Source organism: Haliaeetus leucocephalus, unplaced genomic scaffold (assembly GCF_000737465.1).
Source record: "Haliaeetus leucocephalus isolate CR32 unplaced genomic scaffold, Haliaeetus_leucocephalus-4.0 Scaffold932, whole genome shotgun sequence".
Classification (NCBI taxonomy): Eukaryota; Metazoa; Chordata; class Aves; order Accipitriformes; family Accipitridae; genus Haliaeetus; species Haliaeetus leucocephalus.
Genome location: NW_010973368.1, coordinates 12761685 through 12783121, shown reverse-complemented (window position 1 = coordinate 12783121; position 21437 = coordinate 12761685). Strand labels below are relative to the sequence as shown.

Below are 21437 nucleotides of genomic sequence, written 5' to 3'. Positions count from 1 at the left end.
TAAGCTAGTGTTCAGTCTGCTGGGTATTTCTGTAAGTGGCCAGTCTCCAATTTCCTAGCCATTTCAGAGAGATCTAAAGGCATCTTGGCAGAGGTAATGTGCTTTTAAGGAGGGATTTGAAAGAAGAAAGTGTATCCACAGGGCACGTGCAGAAGTTGGTACCTTCTGGGCAGCTTTCAGGGTTTAAATCTCTTATGGATCATCCATCTCACAGCACAGGGCAAGAGGTGTGCAGACATTTTAAACCTGCAGAAACCTAGGGCTTTTCTTTGGTGAAAGAATCAATCATTATCAAAATAAAGATCTAACACTGAGTATGTTCGGATCACATAATTTTAGAGCACAGAAGCAACAGGTTCACTGTATCTTCCTCTTCCCCATGGTTCTCCAGAGGCAACAATTGCAAATAGACACAGGGAGGAATGAAATTTGCCCAGATGAAAGATAGAAAACTGTCAACGTTTGTTCTCAGACCCACTCCTATATTGTTTATTCATGGCACAAGAGAGCAGAACTTGTCTACTCAGATAACAAAAAAATGTAAATGTACAAAACAAATTAGCATGCATTTGAACATTTTCCAAACTCTGTTGCTCGTGCTATGAGATTTTGTCAATAATCAGAGACAGCTCTCCCCACCACAATCACACAAGTTCATCTTTGGAGATGCTTTATCTTGTCCTGAGGCTAGACAGCAAAGAATCAGACCAGTTGAGACACCCACAGTCATGCTTCCTGCATCTCTAAGGAAACAAATGGAGTTAAATCTCAACTGCTTGAATGCCCCACCAAGGACACATCTGAAAAATTACCATCTTAATGAGAGATATGAAGGAAAATGCAGTATCAAGTGTTTCTGTGGCAGCAACTTACTTCTAATTTTGAAATAGCCCATTCAAGTTTGCCTGTTCCAAGGTTCACCATTTTCCTTCTCCCCTCCCACGCAGGATTTTAAAAAGCATATCATTAGCAGGTCTTAATTACAGGCAGCTCTAGAGAAATCAAGGCAGCTACATGGATCCCTACTGAGGTCATGATCAGTGCCAGAAATTTTCGAAGTCTCCGAGGAGAAAAGCACAGTCAGTCCTGTGCAGTGCTGCAAGCCTGAGCCCAGGCAGCATCACGAGGGGTGCACGCTGCCTGCCACGGCTGTGGCGTGCTAGGAGCACGGCAGATGGTCCACCAGATTTGTTTGTTCCCAGTGTGCATACTGTGTGCCGCACTCTGGCAGAGCCTGCGTCTGGGCAGCCAGGAGGGAGGCTGTCTGCTTGCCTTGTGCTGGCTCTGCTGGGGCATGCCAGAGGACGAGAGAGATGACACCTTCCTGGGGGGGCTGAGCGTTTCAGGGAAAAGCCTCTGGAGTCATGCAGTGAGAAGCAGAGGGAGGTTTCTCTGCAGGGTGAGGTGCAAACCTGCAGTACGAGTGGAGACAGGGGCTCCTGAGAGCATGGTTTCACAGTCATTTTTACTAGAAAAGTAGAATAATTTGGGTTAGAAGGCACTTCTGGAGGTCATCCAATCCCACCACCTGCTCACAGCAGCACCAGCCTGGAATCTAGCTCAGGTTGCTCAGGGCCATGTCCAGCCAGGTTTTGGATGTCTCCAAGGATGGCAATTTCACATCCTCACAGGGTGACCTGCCCTTGTGTTTCACCTCCCTGTGAACATTATTTTCCTTATATCTTGTTTGCATTTACCTTGCTGCAGCTTGCGTCCCCTGCCTTGCACACTACCACTGTGCACCTCTGGGTCTATCTTCTAATGTAACCTAATGTAGCCCGTTACATAGGGGAGGACAGACAGCAGGTACAGCCTCCCCCTTCGCCTTCTCTTCTCCAGGCTGAATAAGGCCAGGTCTCTCAGCCTCTCCCCACTTGTCCTGGGCTCCAGCCCCCTGACCATCCTGGAGAGATGGCAGGGATGCAGGAAGGTGAGACGCCTCTGGCAGCGGCATCCTGCACTTTGGTCAGGTTAAAGCAATTGTGAAACCACATCCTGAGAAGAGAAGGAAGCCAACTCAAAGCCAAATTTCAGAAGTGGTGGAAAGTAAAAGTCTCCTTGGGACCCAGAGGGTCTTCACTACATTGCAGAAAGAAACTGATGCTAGAGTGAAAGCAAGGGTAGGGACTCACTGCGGTGGCTTGGGGGACAATGCTATGTGTGTGTTCCCTTACTGGAGCTGGAATTAACATCTGAGCGAGACGCTCCCCCTTGGAGTGAGCCCAGACATACTGTGTGGGACTGGCAGGGGGCAAGACCAGTGTACACAATGAAATCAAGGAAGGAGCAACTTAAAAGTGAAGGTCTGCCTTATTTTCACTTGGAAGGACTGGAGCAGACACTTGACACAGTTGTACCTGATCTGTATGGGCACTGTGGGTAACTTGTTCCAGCAGGTCACTGCTGAACTACTTACATAACCATGAGTGCATTTCCCCTTGAAACACACCAAGAAACAGAGCTCCACAAATTAAACATAGCCTGGCAGTGGAGAGAAAGATACAGCCTTCACCAGCTCCATGCTGACATTTAATCTCAGTACTATAGTAGGAGGGACACGTGTGCTCTCTGTACTCCAGAGGGCATCACCAGAACAGCAACCCATCATGTTTTAAAATGGCTTTCAGGGTAATTAGTTAAATACTTTAAAAAGTTGAAAGTACTTCTCTGCCAGAGAAGCAAGCATACAGTTCTAATTTAAATAATTAATTCTTTTTGGACTACAGTCAGCCTGTTTCCAAGGGAATTCATGCTGGATGACTCTTGTTAATTTGCCAGTTTACTGAAAATGAAATAGTATTATTAAGATCCTGCAATAATAATAATAATTAAAAAAAAACAAAACAAAGTAACTTGTGTTTCAAAGTAATAAGACACCTGATGTTCCAGACAAGATGAGCAAGTGGAAGGATTCCTAAAGAGCTGTCTTTCAAAATATCAGAGAAGTGCCTACATAATCCCACTGCCTGCACAAAAAGAGAGCTGCAAATTCATATGCAACATATTCTGCTATCAAATATTGAAACAGAGTCCCTGCAAATTTCAGGATAATTTTTATGATTGGATGAAACTGTTGTATACATGAGAGGAAAAAAATTGTCTATCACATTGCATATAACATTGGATATTGATATGGATTAGATTTTATTTCATTCGTTTTACCTCTTGCACTCCCACAGAAATGTCGGCAGGTAAAGGGCACTTTCAGTTGCAAGACTAAGCTGCTTGTAAACAGTCATGTTAAGTCAATTGTGTTTTTCTTCACTTTTCTCAGCAAGTTTACTCATAGCTGCACTTTTTTTCTAATTGTGTTCTCATTTGTCTCTTGGTGCATGTTATTATTCATCTTCAGTCTGCACATGTTCTAGGTAAGGCTCTGTAACTTCCGAGGCTGTTTTCATTGTTACTTTAAAGAGAAACAGGCTGCAAGTGCCCAGCTGCTGTTTTACCAGCTGGTAAACAATTCAAACACATGTTCTAGGAGCCTGGATCAAAACTCATACTGAACTGCTCTACTTAGCTTTGCACAGGTGAAAGGCACCCACAGAGGAGAAAGAGAGGAGAAGCCAGGAAAGAAAGGATTTGCAGCAGCTCCAACAGCTGTGTGTGCATGGAACCCTCCCTGCTGCACTTGCTGGTAGTTTCACATGTGTAAGGATACATGCTGGAAAACAGAGGAAAATAAATGCTTCCATTTGCCCCTAACCCCTGAGGAATGGCCCAGAGGAAAAGCCCACCAAAACTAGTTATCCCATTATTGCAAAGCATTTCTTTCTGAAAGATTCTTCCCCTAAAGTACACTACAAGAAAGACATTGAGGTGCTGGAGCACATCCAAAGAAGGGCAACGAAGCTGGTGGAAGGTCTAGAGCACGTGTCTTACAATGAGCGGCTGAGGGAACTGGGGCTGTTTAGTCTAGAGAAAAGGAGGCTGAGGGGAGACCTTACCGCTCTCTACAACTACCTGAAAGGAGGTTGTATCAAGGTGCGTGTCAGTCTCTTCTCCTAAGTAACAAGTGATAGGACGGGAGGAAACGGCCTCAAGTTGTACGGAGGAGGTTTAGGTTGGATATTAGGAGACATTTCTTCACTGAAAGGGTTTTCCAGCATTGGAACAGGCTGCCCGGGGAAGTGGTTGAGTCACCATCCCTGGAAGTATTTAAAAGATGTGTAGATGTGGTGCTTAGGGACATGGTTTGGTGGTGGAGTTGGCAGGGTGAGGTTTACGGTTGGACTGGATGTTCTTAAAGGTCTTTTCCAACCTAAACAATTCTACAATTCTACGAGTCTGTGAAGTATAGCACCTTTTCTCCTGCAATCGCCTGCCTCCCAAGGGGATGCTCCACCTGGTTGGAAGGTGTTCAGCTGGGCACTGACCTGTGAGCTTTTTTCAGTCCCTCAGTTATACCCACATTAGCACAGCCCCTGTAGTTGCTCCTCCATGGGTGCTGCAGGAGCACAGCCTCCTGCATGGAGTTTGGCTTTAAGGAGGGATCATGTAAAGCACAGGTGGCCTGACCATATGGGTCCACCTCCAGGTGAAAGCATGCTCTGGTGTACCAGCCTGACACTTCCTTGCCTGCGTTTCGGCAGTGCCTGCACCTTGTGCCGGCCCACACTTGTGGAGCACAGGGCAACAGTTTGTCCTTCAATCCATTGCTTCATGAGGTACTAGGTGACACCAATCTGTCTGGGGTGTGCTGGGTACCATGGGCTCCTGAGTGCCCATCTCTGCCATCATGTCGCCATCCCTATAGGAACCCTCAGCCACTACGAACATCAATACTACTGCTTTAATTTTAAGTTTACTAGCGATGTCCCTAGACATTGGCCCTTATTAATGGCAATGGAGATAATTGAGAAATAGTGGATCATTTAAAACAAATATGCCAAATAAACGCTATTAAAAGTCTGGTGCAGAAGCAGCAAAAATATCTCAGTGCAAAATACTAAGATGAGAGCTGGTTGCAGCGTGCATCCAGCTGTCTTTTCTTCAGGCTCTTGTCTAGTAATGTCTGTGTTGTTTAATTTTACTCATTTCACTACTTCTACTGTATGAATTCATGCAGTTTACAGAAGTTAATGATGCACGTGAAGTATTTGCTAGAGTGAGGGGCTGGGTTCCCAACAGGAGGATGTGCAGAAATGCAGGAGGACTCTTAATGACTGTTGTAAGCAAAGGCAGGGTTTGGCCATGCATGTACAGCAAAAATCAAGTGCCTTCCCCCAAAAATTGTCTTCACTGTTTACTCTGCACCATTCCTAAAGTAATAACACTTGTCTGTCCTGGTTAATGTTTTCTAGAGGACGCTTTGTTTCATAATGCTATTTAACAGTATAAATAAGAGAGGGAGCTGCAGAGTAGTCCTAGAGAAGACAGCAGGATCCTTGGAAGCTGCTGTAAGTTGTGATTTTTTTATTTCCTACAAAGACTTCAAAAGTGTATCTTCTTGTTGCATGCAATTGATTTTAAGTCTTTCCTAGGGTTGTATCTTATATTGAAATCTGTCTTAGTAATTGTTCCAGTGGTAAAGAGGCTTTTATTGGGTCAGCTGGATATAAAGTCATCACAATTTAGGCATGGAGTTGCCTGCACATTGTCAGGTGGCTGGCAGGAGGAGTAAGAATCTAAAGGCCAGAGTAGGGTGTCTAGTTGCCTTGCGGTGAAGCAAGGTGATCTCTGGAGCCAGCAAATCCTAAGCACCTAAAAATGGGTCTTTCCCAGATGTACCTCCTGCTAGAAGAAACGGGCTCTGCTCCATTAAAAGCCTGAGAATGGGTGCTTAGAGCTTTTTTTTTAATGTATTGGTGATTCTTTTTAAGTAATTCAAGGTCTACAAGAAATATCTGTGCTTAGGGAATGGGATATCTGTCTGCTTCCCTTTTAGATCAGACATCTCCTTATTGCTCTAATCATCAGATTACAGGATCATTGAGCAGGAAGGAGAGAAAATGGTGTTCTCCACATGCTCAGGGGAGCTAAGATCAAAGCTGAGGCCAACCTGTTCATGGAGCCAGAAACTGGGCAGTGGTCAGGTGCGCACTGGAAACTAGAAACTGGGAGCCGGGTCTGATCTGTTCTTGGGACTGCTGCTGCTTTGTAGAGAGAAGAAAATCTCCTCTGTCCCACCTGACTGCCTTAACCACTGCACTGGTTCTTTCTTACCTTCTTTTTTATCCTCTGGCCTCAGTGATGCTTCATCCCTGAGTATGTGCAGTATCTCAGGTTCAACAGCAAATACTGATGGTGGCCTGGTAGAAGGCTGAGAGCTCGTGTTCACCTGTTTCCAGGTAAAAGGAGGCCTAGAAGTGAGTGATGCCACTCTCGGAGGGTGCGCTTCCAGGGTGAGCTCTCCAATGCTAAGCTGTCTTACAGAAGACAGATGACACTGGGAACAGCTCTGTGAACAGTCACACAGATTTCTAAAGGACAGTGTAAACTTGGCTGCCATGTTTCTGCTGCAAAAGCAATTGCTTTTAAAATGAAATAGTCACAGCGGTTGGATTCTCTGCAGAATCCAATGCCCTTGGCTTGTGCTTGCAATCTTCTCAGGGGCCTCAAGCACAGAGGCATCAAAACTCTGAATCACAAGAGAAGTAAATGTCTAGCTGATCAGTCTGGAAAGGCCCCTAAGCATGTCGAGGTGCATACAATGAGGTACGCAAAGAGCTTTCTGCCCAGTCAGGAAAGCCATGTGAGTTTGTAGTGCTCCTGTGAGTAGGCAGTCCTGGACAGTAGGCTTCTGAGGTAATTTTCTCACACACAGATGTGACTAGTCAAGCCTTCCTTTTGTGACTCTTTTTGTGTACTTGGGTGATTTCTTTTGGATGTGGCCCTGAGTAGCTGAGATTAGTTCAGCAGACACCACTGGTGGTGGTGGGCCATGTCTTGATGTGCCTGGTGCCCTCACAGTGCAGCTTTCAGGAAACAGATTTCTCTGATTTCCTCATTTAGAAGCAATCAGGAGGGAAGCAGCACCATCTGGTGAGTGAACAGCTTTTCTATTGCTGCCTGCATATGTTTTTGAGCAGTGCAAATTTTCATGTTGTCTGAAATGAGATTATCGGTGAGGACCCCTTACAGGAGTAGCATGGGATGAATATTCATCTCCTAGACTATTACATGGCACTCCAAAGGCAGAAAATTGTCTTCAGAATTGTCTCTTCAAATCACAGAGATAAAAATCAGCCCTGCAGTGTACAAATTAGCTATATCTACAAAGAAGCAGGTTCTGTCAGTCAGAAAACTTAGTCCAGCTCACTTCCAGGTGGAATTATTCTAGGGTAACTTCAGCTAATCCCAGTTTTCTCCATTTTCTTTCTAGGATATACTGCCCCAAATAAGTATTGCCATTCTGGATTGCATGGTAGGGAAGATTGTGTGATAGGGAAGAGGTAACATATTCAACAATTGTTATCAGCAAGTCTATTACAGATAAATTGCTTAAAGGAACACTATCCTCCAGGTGTTGGCATGCTCTTGTGCCATTGTCTGGTTTGATTGAAAGCTCTTCATGGAAGCAACTTTTTCTCAAATGCCACAAATGTATTGTCATTGTGTAACATAGACAAAGAGAAGAAAAGAGGCAGAGAGGTAAACAGGTTTCCTTCCAGGCTATTCAACAAGTCAGTATAGATTTGGAGTTAGAATTGAAGAGCTTTTCACTTCTACTCCCATGTTTATGGAGAAACTGTTTTTCTGGAGATTATATGAGTAAAGGTGTTAAGATAGGAAGCTTCCTGGAAAATTAGCTCCCTCAGGGAATTCCCTAAGGGCTTTTTAGCACAGGTTCTCAGCTCTTTGCTTTTTAATAAATTGTTAGCAAGTATGCTTGGTTGAAAAATCCCTCAATCATTAAGACCACAGGAGAATCTGCATCTTCTGCTTCCTACTGAAAGGGTCTCTATTGTAAATTTATCACTGGCTGATCACTTGCTAACCTAGAAGCCACAATAATATCAAATGGAATAGTAAATATCAAGTATGAAGTAACAATCCCCAATCATATTCTAAAGGCTTACAGGATGCAAATCCTATTACAGAAGTACCTTTAAGTTTCAAAGAAGGGCCTAACAGAGTGGGCCACTTGTATCTTCAAGACTTGAACAACAAAAAAGGCCTCTACAAACTGCAGCTGCTTGGTCTTTTATAATCTTATGATTTTAAAATCAATCATCATCAAGATTTTTGTGAGGGCTGACTCATGAGACTTGACTGTTTGTGATTGGCCAGTACTGAATAAGAGATGGATGATTCAGATTGAGATTGTATTTAATTATCTGTGAAATCAGAGCTGTAATAAAATGAAAATAATTCCATGAAAGTACATAAATTAACCACAAAATGCAAACATGTCATAACTACATAGAGCAAAAATATCAGGATAGGAAAAAAACCTTCAGAAAACTGTAACCAATATTTTACAGAACCCTTACAGCAAAACCATACTATATCCATTAGCCATAATTTTGAGGCCAGGTCAGTTAAATTCCATGTCTACTTTTCATTCCAAATAAATAGAAATTGGCAGTTCGATGTGTATATAGAAAAGTCCAGCTATCTTCTGTGTTTTGTAATAAATATTAAATGTGATGAAATTGGGAACCTGTGGTGATTTATGTTTAAAATGAAATGTTTCATTCTTTGGTATTCATGTTATTCTTAATAAATTATGACTACAGCTGAGTAAATAGTTCACAGTGAATAATTTATCCAGAGGCAGCTTCTGAATCAGCCTGCTGGATACGTGGAAATAGATTAGGCTTAGCTCTGATGCTTTTGTCTGGGAGTTGATTTCTTTTCAAAGTCTAACAAATACATTGGCTCACTGATAGCAGTTTTAAACATTCAGAACCAGAGCTCTTACACTGAGTTACAAGTAGCTACATATATTGAGAAGTATTATTTCAATGTCAAAATCAGAGGAGGCCAAACTATAATTTAAAACTACTGTGCACAGTAATTGAAAATGTAGTTACCAAGAACCCTTATAGATCTTCCATTTGTCAGTAACACAGTAGGTGTTTTTGCAAATAGGCCTGCTTTTTAGAAATACTTATATCAAACACGTAAATGTTTCAATATTTGATTATAGCTCAAAAATGTTTTTTTGTTCTTACACAGTTCTAACTGTAACTGGATATTCAACTACTAATACAAATTGCTCCCTCTGATGTTACAGAGAAAGCAGAACTGTGAGCATAGCGCTTTCTGATGACAGTCTCTCAAGTTGAATCATGCCAGAACAGAAAGGTGCAATTGGTTTAATGTGTCTCTCCCTGCACAAGTTTTAGCAAATCTGGCTTGTTATCTCCCCAAATACTTTGCAACTCTCTCACCATTTCCTTGCCCTGGATTCCCCCTCAGAAATGAGGCCCACTGGGACATTCATAGCCGTATTTCCAAGGTCCCTTTGTAAGAGCTTATACAGTGCAGGTGTCAGCATTGCAAAGGAATGTAGCTACCACAGCCAAGCGAAACAGGTTGATAAATGTTATCTCCCTTTGACCAGCAGAGCATCTGATAAAAAGAAGGCCTTGTTTTTGTTAATGACATTGACTCCTTCTGCTGTGCTGAAAATGAACCCACTCCAATGGTTTGGTTTGTCTATTAAGGGACAACACATTACTTCAGGTTCTTATTCAAAGAATTACATCATTTTTATTCAGAAAGAAAGAGCACCTATTCCTTAGAGACATAGGGCTTTATATTCAGTTTGCTACTGAAAAACAGCTGCCGCCATTTGTCCTCTCTTGAAATAGGGTGCCTCATCAATCTGACCAAAAGTTATTTAAAGATCTCCTTCATGCCTGTTTGCTCAAATTCTGTTTGTATGTAGCTACTGATGGCTGCCCACTTGCATGAATTTCCTCTTTCTCCCTTTACTCACAAAACATCCAGACTTCTTCTATGATGTGCTTTCCAGGAATTATCTTAGACCATTAGTGTCAAAAGCACAGTGGTATCACAGTCCTCCAGTGATTAGCCATGGTGTGTTTCCTGATGGAATACGCTCCATTCTCTGGCCTGCTGAGGGTGCTGTGTATTCAGCTAATCCATGATGAATTTTGCCTTTGCAGGTATTTAGGGTGAGGGTGGCAGAAACAGTTGTGGGGAGGCTTGCCAGGAGGCCTGGGAAAATAAAAAAAAGTCTGGCAAGAGTTGGAGAACATGGATACTGAGGACAAAAGAAAGAGACAAGATTTCTTATTCAGTGGGAATGACAGAATAACTATTTGTACTTCATTAATTTACTTACCTTAGTAACAGCTTCTCCTTTTTTCCATAGGTTTTTAATACAAGATGAAGACCACATTCTACATGAGTTTGCTACTGGCTGGGCTTCATGCTGTTGCCCATGGTCAGCTCCCACCCAAGCACCACAATGGACATGATCCAGATGAACCTAAACACCACATGCATCACAGAGTTGAAGCAATTGCTTGCCTTAAACTAGTGCCAAACAATGCTGACTTTGCATTTCAATTTTTTAAAGAGGTTACACTGGAGGCACCTAATAAGAACATTTTCTTCTCTCCTGTAAGCATCTCCACTGCATTTGCAATGCTGGCCTTAGGGGCTAGATCAACCACTCAGACTCAGATCTTGGAAGGACTCGCCTTCAACCTTACAGAGATTCAGGAGAAAGAGATACATGAAGGCTTCCACAACCTCATCCACATGCTGAGCCATCCTGAGAGCGGGGTCCAGCTTAACATGGGGAATGCCATCTTTCTAACAGAGAAGCTGAAACCTGTAAAAAAGTTTTTAGATGATGCCAAAGCTCTGTATCAGCTGGAGGCTTTCACCACTGACTTTTACAATCCCACGGAGGCTGAGAAGCAGATCAACGATTATATAGAGAGGAAAACACATGGGAAAATTACTGATTTGGTCAAGGACATGGATCCACAGACTGTAATGCTTCTGGCTAGCTTTGTTTTCTTTAAAGGTAAGTCCTCTAGGATTCGCATTCACGTTATTCATTCTTATCAATGGATCTAATGTCAGCTACTACATTTGGAAGTTGCTCTGGAGGAAAATTCAAATGCTTTTTACTGGGCCAGAAGAGCCCCTAATGGCACACTGGAGGTGGTGGAGAGGTGGTAGGACCCCGCTCAGCATGGGGAGGCAGTCAGGCATCACACAGGCTTCGTTCTCTTTGTGGCAGCCGTGGGAGCTCTGCTCCAAGCCACAGCCTCTCATGCATCCTGAGCTTGCTTTCGTGGGTTTAGCCATAAATCCGATTGCTCTGTGTTCTTCTAATTTTCAGTGAAGGCGCTGAGACGCATGCATGACCTAATCCTTTTAATGCCTGTCTTTAAAAGTATGCATGATTCAATGGCCTAATTTACTAAATTTTCCTTTTTTTTTTTTTCCTATCAGGGTCCTTTATGTATCCACACTAACATATTTATATACGGAAGAAGCTAGTGATGAACAGGGGAGGACATTTTAAGGAACAAAGTGGAAACACAGTGCATTTCTGATGTGGGTTAGATGATGTGCTCTTAAACCTGACATAACAGCACTCAGATATGAGATCCTACATTAATTTTATCTACAAATTGAGGCTTATGATTAAAGTCAATAGACATGAAATGCAGACAGTACAGGAGTACACAGATGATGTCAGGAAAGCCCTTAAATGACAACTTACAGAAAGGCCACATAGATGACCTGAACAGAAAAGTAGTGGTAGGCACAAAGAACATGCCTAATTAGTTCATTACTGGGATCTGAAAAATAAAGTGAAATTGGAATCAGATGCACTCTTTTGACCAGGTAAAAGATTCTTGCCTTACTGTGATACACATTTTAAAATGTTGTGTTTGAAAATTCTGAATTTAACAAATGGAGGAATAGGTGAATATTATTACTAGTTATATAAAATTCAATTTATGATGGGATGGGACATGGGATATTCAGTTGCATTCTCCTTCTCTGTATCAGGCAACTGGGAAAAGCCTTTTAAACCAGAGCATACTGAAGAAAGGGAGTTCTTTGTGGATGCTGAAACTACTGTGAAAGTCCCTATGATGCACCAGACGGGGAGATTTGACTTCTATTTTGATGAAGAGCTGTCATGCACTGTGGTACGGCTTCATTATAATGGGAGTGCTACTGCATTTCTGGTTCTGCCACCAAAAGGGAAAATGAAGCAGTTAGAGCAAACTCTGGTCAAGGAAACCGTCCGGAAATGGTCAGACCATCTGTTCCAGAGGTAATCTTCTGCCAGTCAGCTGCAGCAGCACTTGGATTTATAGTCTTTTTTCTTTTTGGGGGAATGCAAACACTATGAACTTGCTGATTCTGGGAACTGAGTGGGTTATTTTTGGCTTATGCGCCCTAGCTGTAAAAATCTTGCAGCTGATTGGTATTTTACTGTTCTCTTGTTGATGCCTGAGTGACTTGCTGCTCCCCCCATGAGAGTGGAGACCATCCTGATGGGCTCCCAGGAGCCCTGAATGGCAAGCCTAGACTGGCGTTTCTAAAACAGTCCATTGACTGAGTGGGAAGGTGGCAATTCTAAGGCAAATCTCCTATACTGAGGTTTCAGCTAATGTGTTTTACCTCTCATATGTCACCGATGCACCATGACTCAGACATATGTCTAAACCTTAAATAAACCATAACTTAAACAGTTTGTAGTAATGCATACATACGTAATATGTTCTACACAAATATCTTCCTTACAAGAACCAGTCCAGCACTCAGTGATTGTTAGAACAGGCTAGTGATTAATTGTGGGTGTCCTGATTTTCTGGCATTTTGGTTTTGAAACTATAAAAATCTAATGAGGTTCTGTTAGCTCCTACCATTGACACTAACATCAGCTAACACGTTTTACAACCTTGTTTGTCTGGGAGGGAAGAGATCTTAGCACCCGTAGATGAGTAATACCAAGTTAATACGTGCCTAATTTACCAAGCTCTGCTCTGATTCAGAACTAATAAGGCTGTGCAGTTCACACCCATGATTCTTGGTGCATCATTATAGAAATGCCAGCACAGTTAATAAAAACATAATGAGTGGCAAATTGGATATGAGCTAATAATGTGATACCTCAAATACGAAAAATAAAAATGTATAATTCTCAGCTGCAAAATCAGGAAAAGCCTTGTCTAAATGACTTCTTGGTGCAAGTTCCTTCAGGATCAATATCGGAATAAGTTCTTCATGGGAGAGGCTGTAAGAACCAAATGGCAATTTCAGTTCTACTATTATGTTGATGCCAGTGCTAATACACTTGGTCCCATCATCTTCTAGTGCACTGAGCAGTATCACATAAAGGCTACAGCAGTGGGGTTTGGATCCCGTCTGTTTTGCTATTCAACCCAAGCTGTCCTTGGGGGAGACAGCAAAAGACTTGAGGTACCTAAAGGGTAATCACTGCAGTAGGTGACTTGGAGGCTCTGAGGATCCCTGGACAGTGCATGAAGAGAAATCCAACAGAAAGTATACTAAGCAGGAACTGCCTACAGATAGCTCACAGTCAAAGGTGAATTTGATCATGGCCAGCCCAGGGGAGGAAGACCGTTAAAGGATAGGTTGTCCAAAGGTGCAGGCAACAGGGCACAGACCTTCCCTGGAGCCATGCCAAATGCCACAGTTATTCCAAGAACACTGCTTTGCTTTAAAGTGCTGGGGTTTGCCACAATTATCCCCATGTAGACTCTGTCTGTGCCCCACTTCAGGTCTCCACCTGCTTGAGCAACATGGGCTGTCACCTCTGCACCTCATCTTCTCTGGCTGTAAAGAGGGGCTCTCATTACCATCCTCCTTTGCAGAGTGCTCTCATATTTGCTGAAGCAAAACACCAGATAGATATTGATGATGATGATGACGATGATGATGAAGAAGAAGAAGAATGACAGTGCCTGTATTACAATGAGAAGCACCAGCAATTGAATTAGTGCTCATTGTACACTCAGGGTCCAACCCCCTGGGGTTTGACACTCATGGGAATTACACAGCTTTCTCACCATCAGTTACCTCAGTGAAAAATCCTTCTCACCACCTTCTGTGTTTCTCTTCTACCTAACAGCCTGCTGAGCCTCTACTTCCCCAAATTTTCTATTTCTGGGAGCTATGAAATAATGAACACCCTTAGCAAGATGGGAATTGTGGATGTGTTCACTGACCAGGCAGATCTCTCTGGCATCACCGGCACCCCAGATCTGAAGGTTTCTAAAGTAAGTCCATGGCTATTGGCCCTCTCCTTTCTTTCACGAACATGCAGGAAAACCCCTCTGTAGTACCAACCAGAAACACCAGGTAAACATAGCTCCCAGCTTCCCAGCTTGCCTGCAGCTGGGCTCACTCTGGCCTCAGCCTGCAAGCTTACAACAGGAGTTTGGCCCTTGGTGACAGTGGAAATCAGATTAGTTTGCTGCACATCTGTTTTTTTCCAAATCTGGTATCAGCCAAGATTTCTTGGGCAGTATCTGGAGCATGAGAGGAACATCAACCCCCGGCTCCTCGAGGGGAGATGCTAATGCTCCTGGGCACACCACAGCCTGTCCTCCCACCCTGGAGACTGAGTTTCAGAGGTGCAGACAAACTCTTACAAGTGGAGCCTCCATCCTTCATCCAATCTTTGGGACAGAGGAAAAATAGTATGGGACTTTTTTTTTTTTTTAGATTTCTGTAGCTCTGTCCTGGTCCTCGTTTAAAGCAGCCATGACTACAACACCACAACTCACATCTCTGCTGCCTCTACTCACTTCTCAGTGGATCCTCCAAAGCAGGGCTGCTTTGAAATGGGTCTGATTCATCTCTCAGGTGGCTGTTGTCTGCCCAGAATGACTGTCTGTTTTCTTTCTTCCTAGGTTGTACATAAAGCTGCTCTGGATGTTGATGAGAGAGGTACTGAGGCGGCAGCAGCAACTGCTGCTGAAATAATGACATTGTCTATTCCTCCAACCATTGAATTCAACCGTCCCTTCCTCATGCTGATTTTTGATAGAGATACAAACAGTACACTCTTCATAGGAAAAATAGTTAACCCGACTATCACTAGCTGAATTGACATATGAATTCTGCTTGCTATTGCTGATTAAAGAAGATGTGAAACTGCATGACGTGATTTATTTCCATTTGTACCAGCTTAGTATATGGTTCTTTTTTAGCAAAAGTTTTCATTCCGTGCCATTATCAAAAACTGTTGGTATTGACCATGACACTTGCTTAAGAGGAAGCAAAGAAAATGTTTTCAATTCAGGTAGCAAAGAATGCCTTTTTTTACTTGACTGAAAGCCAAGGAAAGACCTAAGATTTGCCAGCATTCAGAGAGAGACATTTGTATTACAATGGAAGACTCCTGCTTAATATGTAGTTGTCAGCCAGAATAGCAGATAAAATGATTAACGCTCTTGCAAACAAAGCAGAAGTAGTTGTAATTTACCATAAGTAAGTAAACAAGAGATGGGAAGAGTTGGATCAACCATGCAGGGTCACGGAAAACTGAAGCTTCTAATGGAGGCAGTACTGGGAATGTGAAAAGCTGTCTTCAACATAGAACCTTTTATCTACCAGAAACCTTTTACCATTTTCAGTATTAATCTAGCAGCAAATCTTCCTGAGTTTCTTGCAGCTCAAAACAGGGCAGGAGGATCAAATCTGCTCTTGAACCTGAAGACTTTCAACCACGTATTGCCAATTCGACGGACTTAGATAGCCCATGCGAGTAGCTGACTCCTCACACATATATCCATCAGTGGTCAGAAGGAGGATGTAGCTGGATGGGCAGGTGAGGTATTTGGATGGCAATTACACAAGCATACTGTCAGCTGAGATTTGCGGAAAACTTATAATGAAGGTCTAGAAAATTGTAGCTATTTCAAGTGCTGTCCTTTTATGGCCAAAAAAGTAGGTAGGGAGCACCCAATAAGCAGATCGCCTGACCTAGGGAGTGGTGGCAGGCACCCAAGTAGGACAGCTTGAGGACTGGCCAGTAACTGCTTTCAATAGACCTGCCTTGGCAACAGGTACCAGAAAGAGCACAGTTGCCCCTTTCTTCCCTACAGTTGTGTGTTTTGGAAGGAGATGAAATGGTGTCACAGCATCAGGAATAATGTTGGGAGCAGTCAAACAGCTTGGGAAGCTAACACAGCCTCAGCAAGGTCTTTTGTGCCCTCTGTGAAAGTAAAAGCAAATGTAATTTTGTCAGTCTGGTGCAAAGCATGGTCTCCCCTTTCACAGTCAAAAGGAAAGCCCCTTTCTGCTCTGTGTTCCTGGTAAAAAGCTCCTGTTAGCCGTCATACATGGTGCTTGACAGCGTTTTTTGAGTAGACATTCTCTGTATAGACAAGTGTATGATCAACTTGCATCGATGGCAGGACTCCCAGTGAAAGAGATACATGTGCACTACATCATCTTCCTGGCTCCTTCCTGCACTCACCTCCATCTGTTTGTGTAGCTTTGTGGCCTGACATCCACACAGCAATAATTTATAAGGCACCCTATCTGACTGTGCAGGTTTCTTGTCTTCCTGAAATACGACTGCACAGTGCAGCATTCATAGGGTCAGTCTTAGCCATTATCACCCCTATTGTTAACTGCTGTTAAAGAACAGGCATTCAGCAAAGCAACAGTAAAACCTTCAGGGATGAGAAAGCTCAAAGAGAGATCCTTAGCTATGCATTGAATTCCCTAGAGTCGCACCAATTTGCACCCGTTGAAAAACTGACATAATTGATTTTAGTAGAGTGATCCTCAGTTTACAGCAAGAAATGCAGAAGAAACAGAGGTCCCAGATGCACAGTTACCTGTGGCAGCTGCAAGACTAAATATTGCTCGCTCCCTTGTAAACCATTTTGGAGTGGATGGAGACATATACATAGAAATACAGCACAGTAGGAGGAAAGTTGTCCCCATGTGGTTCTGGGAGAGATTTGAAGACCAAGAGAATCCCTCGCATCAGCTAAATCAGCTTTTGCAGGCTGTTAATCTGTATTTTGGGAAGGGGACTCCTTTCTTTCCTACCCTCGGTATCTTGGTGCTCTCACAGACACATGCTCCCTTCAGAAGCAGGATGCGGGAATTCTATTTTCCTCCCATATTCCAGTAAAATGAGCCCACAGGGCTGCAGGAGGGAGGTGCAGGGGCAGGCATGCTGCCACGCAGAACTGGCACTCCACAGCTTGTGCTTCTCCTCTCACTGCATCTCCTACATGATCTCTCTGCATTTGTAAAATGCGTTGGAGAGGTTGCAGGGACGGTGAGTGACGTGGTACGTCTGTGCTGGCCATGGGAAGACAGAGCGGTGGTGATGAGGGGTGTCTGCTCTTCTCACAGGGGATTTCCTGCCAATGTCAAGATCGGCGTCCGGCAGCCGTCTGCCAGACTTGCTTCATCAGGCAACAGCTCCTGGTGTATTGACATCGTGCTGCGATTTTCCACTGCAGGATTTGCTGGAGACAGTGTCGAGGAAGACGCAGGCACCACACTTAGCACAAAAGAGCAGCAGACAGCTTGCTCCCTGCCTACGCCCGTGCTGCGCTGCACCATTTGTTATGTGGCCCGTTCTCATCTCTCCCCCCCATCCACCAAGTCCCACTCTCCTAATCCTGCTCTCGTCGCCGCAGGCAACACCAAACAGATTTTCCCTATTATGCTCGCTCTTCGCGTTTCCTCTCCGCGCCAGATCCTTTCCACAGCCTCCCACTCTTCCTCCTGCAGACTAACATTTTATCCCTCCCACCCGCCGGTGCCGTTTGTTCATGCAGGAGGTGGACGCTGCCAGCTCAGCTGTAGCACCTGCCCCACCAGCAGGTCCTGCCCTCCTCCTTCCCAAGAAATGGAGGGTGGGAGGGCAACGGGACTCCCTGCCTCCTGCAGACCACCTCAAGGGCACTCACAGCAGAGCGGGGAAGGCTGGGCAGAAAGGCAGGGCTTCAGGCCACTGAGCTACTCCCATTCGGTGGAACGGGCAACGTGCGGATACAAACGAGCCAGAGGCACGTCTCGGGAGCAATTAATGACCCGGTTCATTAGCCGTTGACGCAGCTAATGAGCGTGGGGATGGGACTCACAGCTGCGCTTGTGGTGATCCCAGGTTTGGGTGACCTGGTTGTCCCCTGACCAGGTGGAAAGCCCTGTTTCATTGACTACACCAGGGCCGTGCCATCAGCTGTAGTCCGACAGCCTTCAGGTGCTCCAGGTACCACGTCCCAAGACTGCAACAGCCTCCCCAGCTCACACACCGTTTCTGGAAGGAGACGTTTGGGGTATGTTTTGCTCTTTTCTCACCATCATCCAAGGCTGTACCTGGAGGAAGGGAACCAAAACTCCCCTCGCTTCCCACCCCACATCCTTCAGCCCCCCTATGAAGAGGAGTCAAGGGAGAAACTCCCCATTTACACTTCAGACAGATATAATCTGATAGCTCTTGTTCAGCATGAAGAAAGACATGGGTCAGCATAACATTTAGCCTTGCAAATACACCAGTTCTGTTGCTTTTAACACAGCTACCTGCTTTGTGTTAAACTAACAGCACAGGCCTCGGGTCTCTGCACTTGCCAGGCTTTGCTTGGACTTGTCCTGGCCTGCCTGGTGTTTTGTTTTAGCTTCTTTGTTTGTGACAGTAATTATCCAGCAATCAGGTGCTATTACCTGATCTGTTTAAATTTTTCCTTAGCTTTATATGATTGTATGGTAGAACATTTGCATATTGTTACAAATGTAGCTATTTCTGTGACTAGGAGATATTAAGAACAAGTAGTTATTCTGCATAGAGTGAAGTGTCTATGGCCCTAAAATGAAAAATGAGGGAGTACAGGCATGGCAGGACCATAGCAGGGGACTTGAGAGTACAGGCACAGGATGATACTGGAGGCCTCAGGGCTACAAACAGCTCAGCAGTGTTCAGTTACTGGTCATCAAAGGATTGCAGCCTTGGGAGCCGGGTAAATCCAGTTTGGGGGATAACTAGGAGAACAGAGATTGAGTACCCAGTGTATGTAGAACACAGCACAGGTAGTAAACTCCGGTGTAATGTGGACCTGTGAACCAATGAAGGAAGAGCAAGGGGTAGAGCCTGCGAGCAAATGTATAAAAATGATCCCAAGCAGACCCCAAAGCACAGAGGTTGCACCCACCACCCTCGTACTCCTCCTAGCAAGGATGCAGGATGCGGCCGTCCTGCAGTCCCCTTCCCTTAGGGCTGAAGCCATCGACCGAAGGAACCAGTGGGGCAGAGAAAGGGTGAGCATAACACCAGAGAATGGGGAAAAATCATAAAAGTTTGTGTGTATTTATTTTAACTATATATAATCTGAACTGGAAGTCTTAGTATTGTAAGCAGACTAATAATTCTTGGGTAAGACTGTTCAGATTCTAAATATACTACTGATAAATTCTTATCTTTGCATACAAGGCGTGGGTTTTTTTCACCATAACAGGATTTTGAGTGTAAGAAATTGGTGGGAATTCAAGCCACCTACTCTGTTACTTGTGTGCAAAAAAAATTGGTAATATCAGCAAGTGAATCCCCTGCCAAAGGACAGAAGAGCCCTATTGCTTTCTTGCTTCCTATATGCAACATGAAAATACCCCATATAGTGCAAGGCAATCTCTGAAATGAGTGGATCTGGAGGAGGAGCAAGACCAGAGCCGCAGCCTTTCGAGAAAAGACAGTGCTGCCAGAAAACATAGTGCTCCCCTGACTGAGACTCAAGGTGGGGGCTGTTGCAGACCACAGCTGTGAACAAGCATGACTAATACCTCACCTGCTCTCTATCTTCGTAATTACTGCAGGATGTCAGAGATGCCGAGCAAGACCCCAGGGCTGTGGAAATGGGAGCTTTCAAGACGGAGGCACCAGCACCTGATACCCCACAACTGTCTACAGCTTCTCTTCCCTCTGCCAAGCGACACCTCAAGAGCTGACATACCACTTGCAATGAAGTATCAGTGACACCAGACCTGTCCAACTCCTGTCTTTGGCAAAAGAGGAAGGCAGTGGGTGAGCAGCCCCAGGGTGCACCGAGGCTGCAGCACCAAAATCCCCCTTCCAGCAGCGAGTCAGAGGATGCCAGCACCCACGGGGAAGCAGAGAACGTGGTGCACACAGTGCCCCAGCCATGGGAGGATGATCCTGGAGGTTACTGAGAAGGGAGGGGCAGCAGAAGCCCATGAAATATGCAAGAGGCTCACATGTGGCCACATTGGGTCCACAAAGGGAGTGGTAAAGCTGCCCTGGATGCCAGCTTTTGTGGTATTTGGAGCAGGAGTACATCATGGGTTTAGCCAAAAGGCAGTGCTTGAGCACAAGATCAGCTTCACAGAGTGATACAAGTGTCCCAGAGGTCCCTTCTCCCAGTGCCTAGGCGATGGCACATAAAGAACTGATGGTTTGGAAGGAAAACATCCCCCCCCTCAAACACCCTTTTGCAGTCAGTCAGTGAGCTCTACCAGCTGCTGAGCGCTTAAAACCTTGTGGACCAATATGAGAAAAAAGGCAAAAGTTGATGCAGGAGGAGGAAGAGGGATTCAAGGCAAAGAGACAGCCCTGGGTGCCAGGCAGGTCCCCATCCTCCCCCAAGGACCTTTGCCTGGCCTGCCCTCCCATCAAGCCCCCTGCCACGTAGCGGACCACAGGACTTCCAGCTCTTCCCCACAGCTGGGCAGCAAGACCAGTGGAAGGCTGGCACAGGGCCAGCCACATCACGGAGGGACGAGATCTGGGCGGCCGCATAGAGGAGACCCTGACAGCCCCCACTCCCTCTGGGTGCAAGGGGGCACCCCCAGGCAGGAGGCTGTGACCTGCAGCCCAGGGACCTTCTGGGTGACCGCTCGGGCTAAGAGGCTCCCCTCCACTCTGTTGAGGTGATCAGAGGAGACCTGCCCTGTGGACAGCATTTCAAACCGCTTCCTTAGTCTGGAAACCAAGGAAGGCAATACAACGGGCATCAGTATGACTCCTTTTCCTTTGCCTCCTTATCTTATCTGATATACTGATACTCTGTTATTCAGTCACTAGATATTTAGCAACTTGACCAAAACCACCTTTTTCTTTTTTACCTGGATAGCCATAAGAAGTAAGATTTCATCATTATTTATTCTGTCTTATCTTCAGTAACTGAGCCAGTCAGCTACAGATTAGTTGAAGGCATCAGCATGCCTCTACTCACTGACAAGTGAAATCACAGCTAAAAATTCTAGTAGGTTGCTTTCTTCACTGTTACATGGAAAAACTATTTAAAAACAAATCTTCCCAGCTGTGAATGACTGTGGCTGTTCTTCTGTGACAGCTACACAGAAGTTACTGCGGCAAAATCCCTGTGTGCTCATTCACGTGTGTCAAAATCACCGCTCCCAGAGTGCCCAGCCTCTAACCAGAACTGATGTTGAAACATACAGTTTTGTTGGTGTTGGGGCACTGATGACAGCCAGCATTTTTAAGGACAGCTTGTTGCAGGCCAGATGGAAACGTG

General features: G+C 44.7%; 1 protein-coding gene across 1 annotated transcript; it reads left to right on the top strand.

Annotated features, from left to right (window-relative positions):
* Positions 1–5371: 5371 nt before the first annotated feature.
* LOC104841888 (alpha-1-antiproteinase 2-like) lies at positions 5372–15073 on the top strand. Its single transcript, XM_010583884.1, has 6 exons — positions 5372–5399; positions 6191–6290; positions 10289–10951; positions 11953–12223; positions 14048–14195; positions 14832–15073. Exons 3-6 carry the CDS (start codon positions 10303–10305, stop codon positions 15024–15026), a joined length of 1263 nt encoding a protein of 420 aa, XP_010582186.1. The 5' UTR covers positions 5372–5399; positions 6191–6290; positions 10289–10302; the 3' UTR covers positions 15027–15073.
* Positions 15074–21437: the final 6364 nt, after the last annotated feature.

What these genes read in the sequence shown, in the direction of transcription:
- LOC104841888 (XM_010583884.1), top strand. Translation starts at nt 10,303, where the DNA reads ATGAAGACCACATTCTACATGAGTTTGCTACTGGCTGGGCTTCATGCT. An exon ending in TAGCTTTGTTTTCTTTAAAG is followed by an intron (nt 10,952 to 11,952) that starts GTAAGTCCTCTA and finishes TCTCTGTATCAG; the next exon opens with GCAACTGGGAAAAGCCTTTT. An exon ending in TCAGACCATCTGTTCCAGAG is followed by an intron (nt 12,224 to 14,047) that starts GTAATCTTCTGC and finishes TCTACCTAACAG; the next exon opens with CCTGCTGAGCCTCTACTTCC.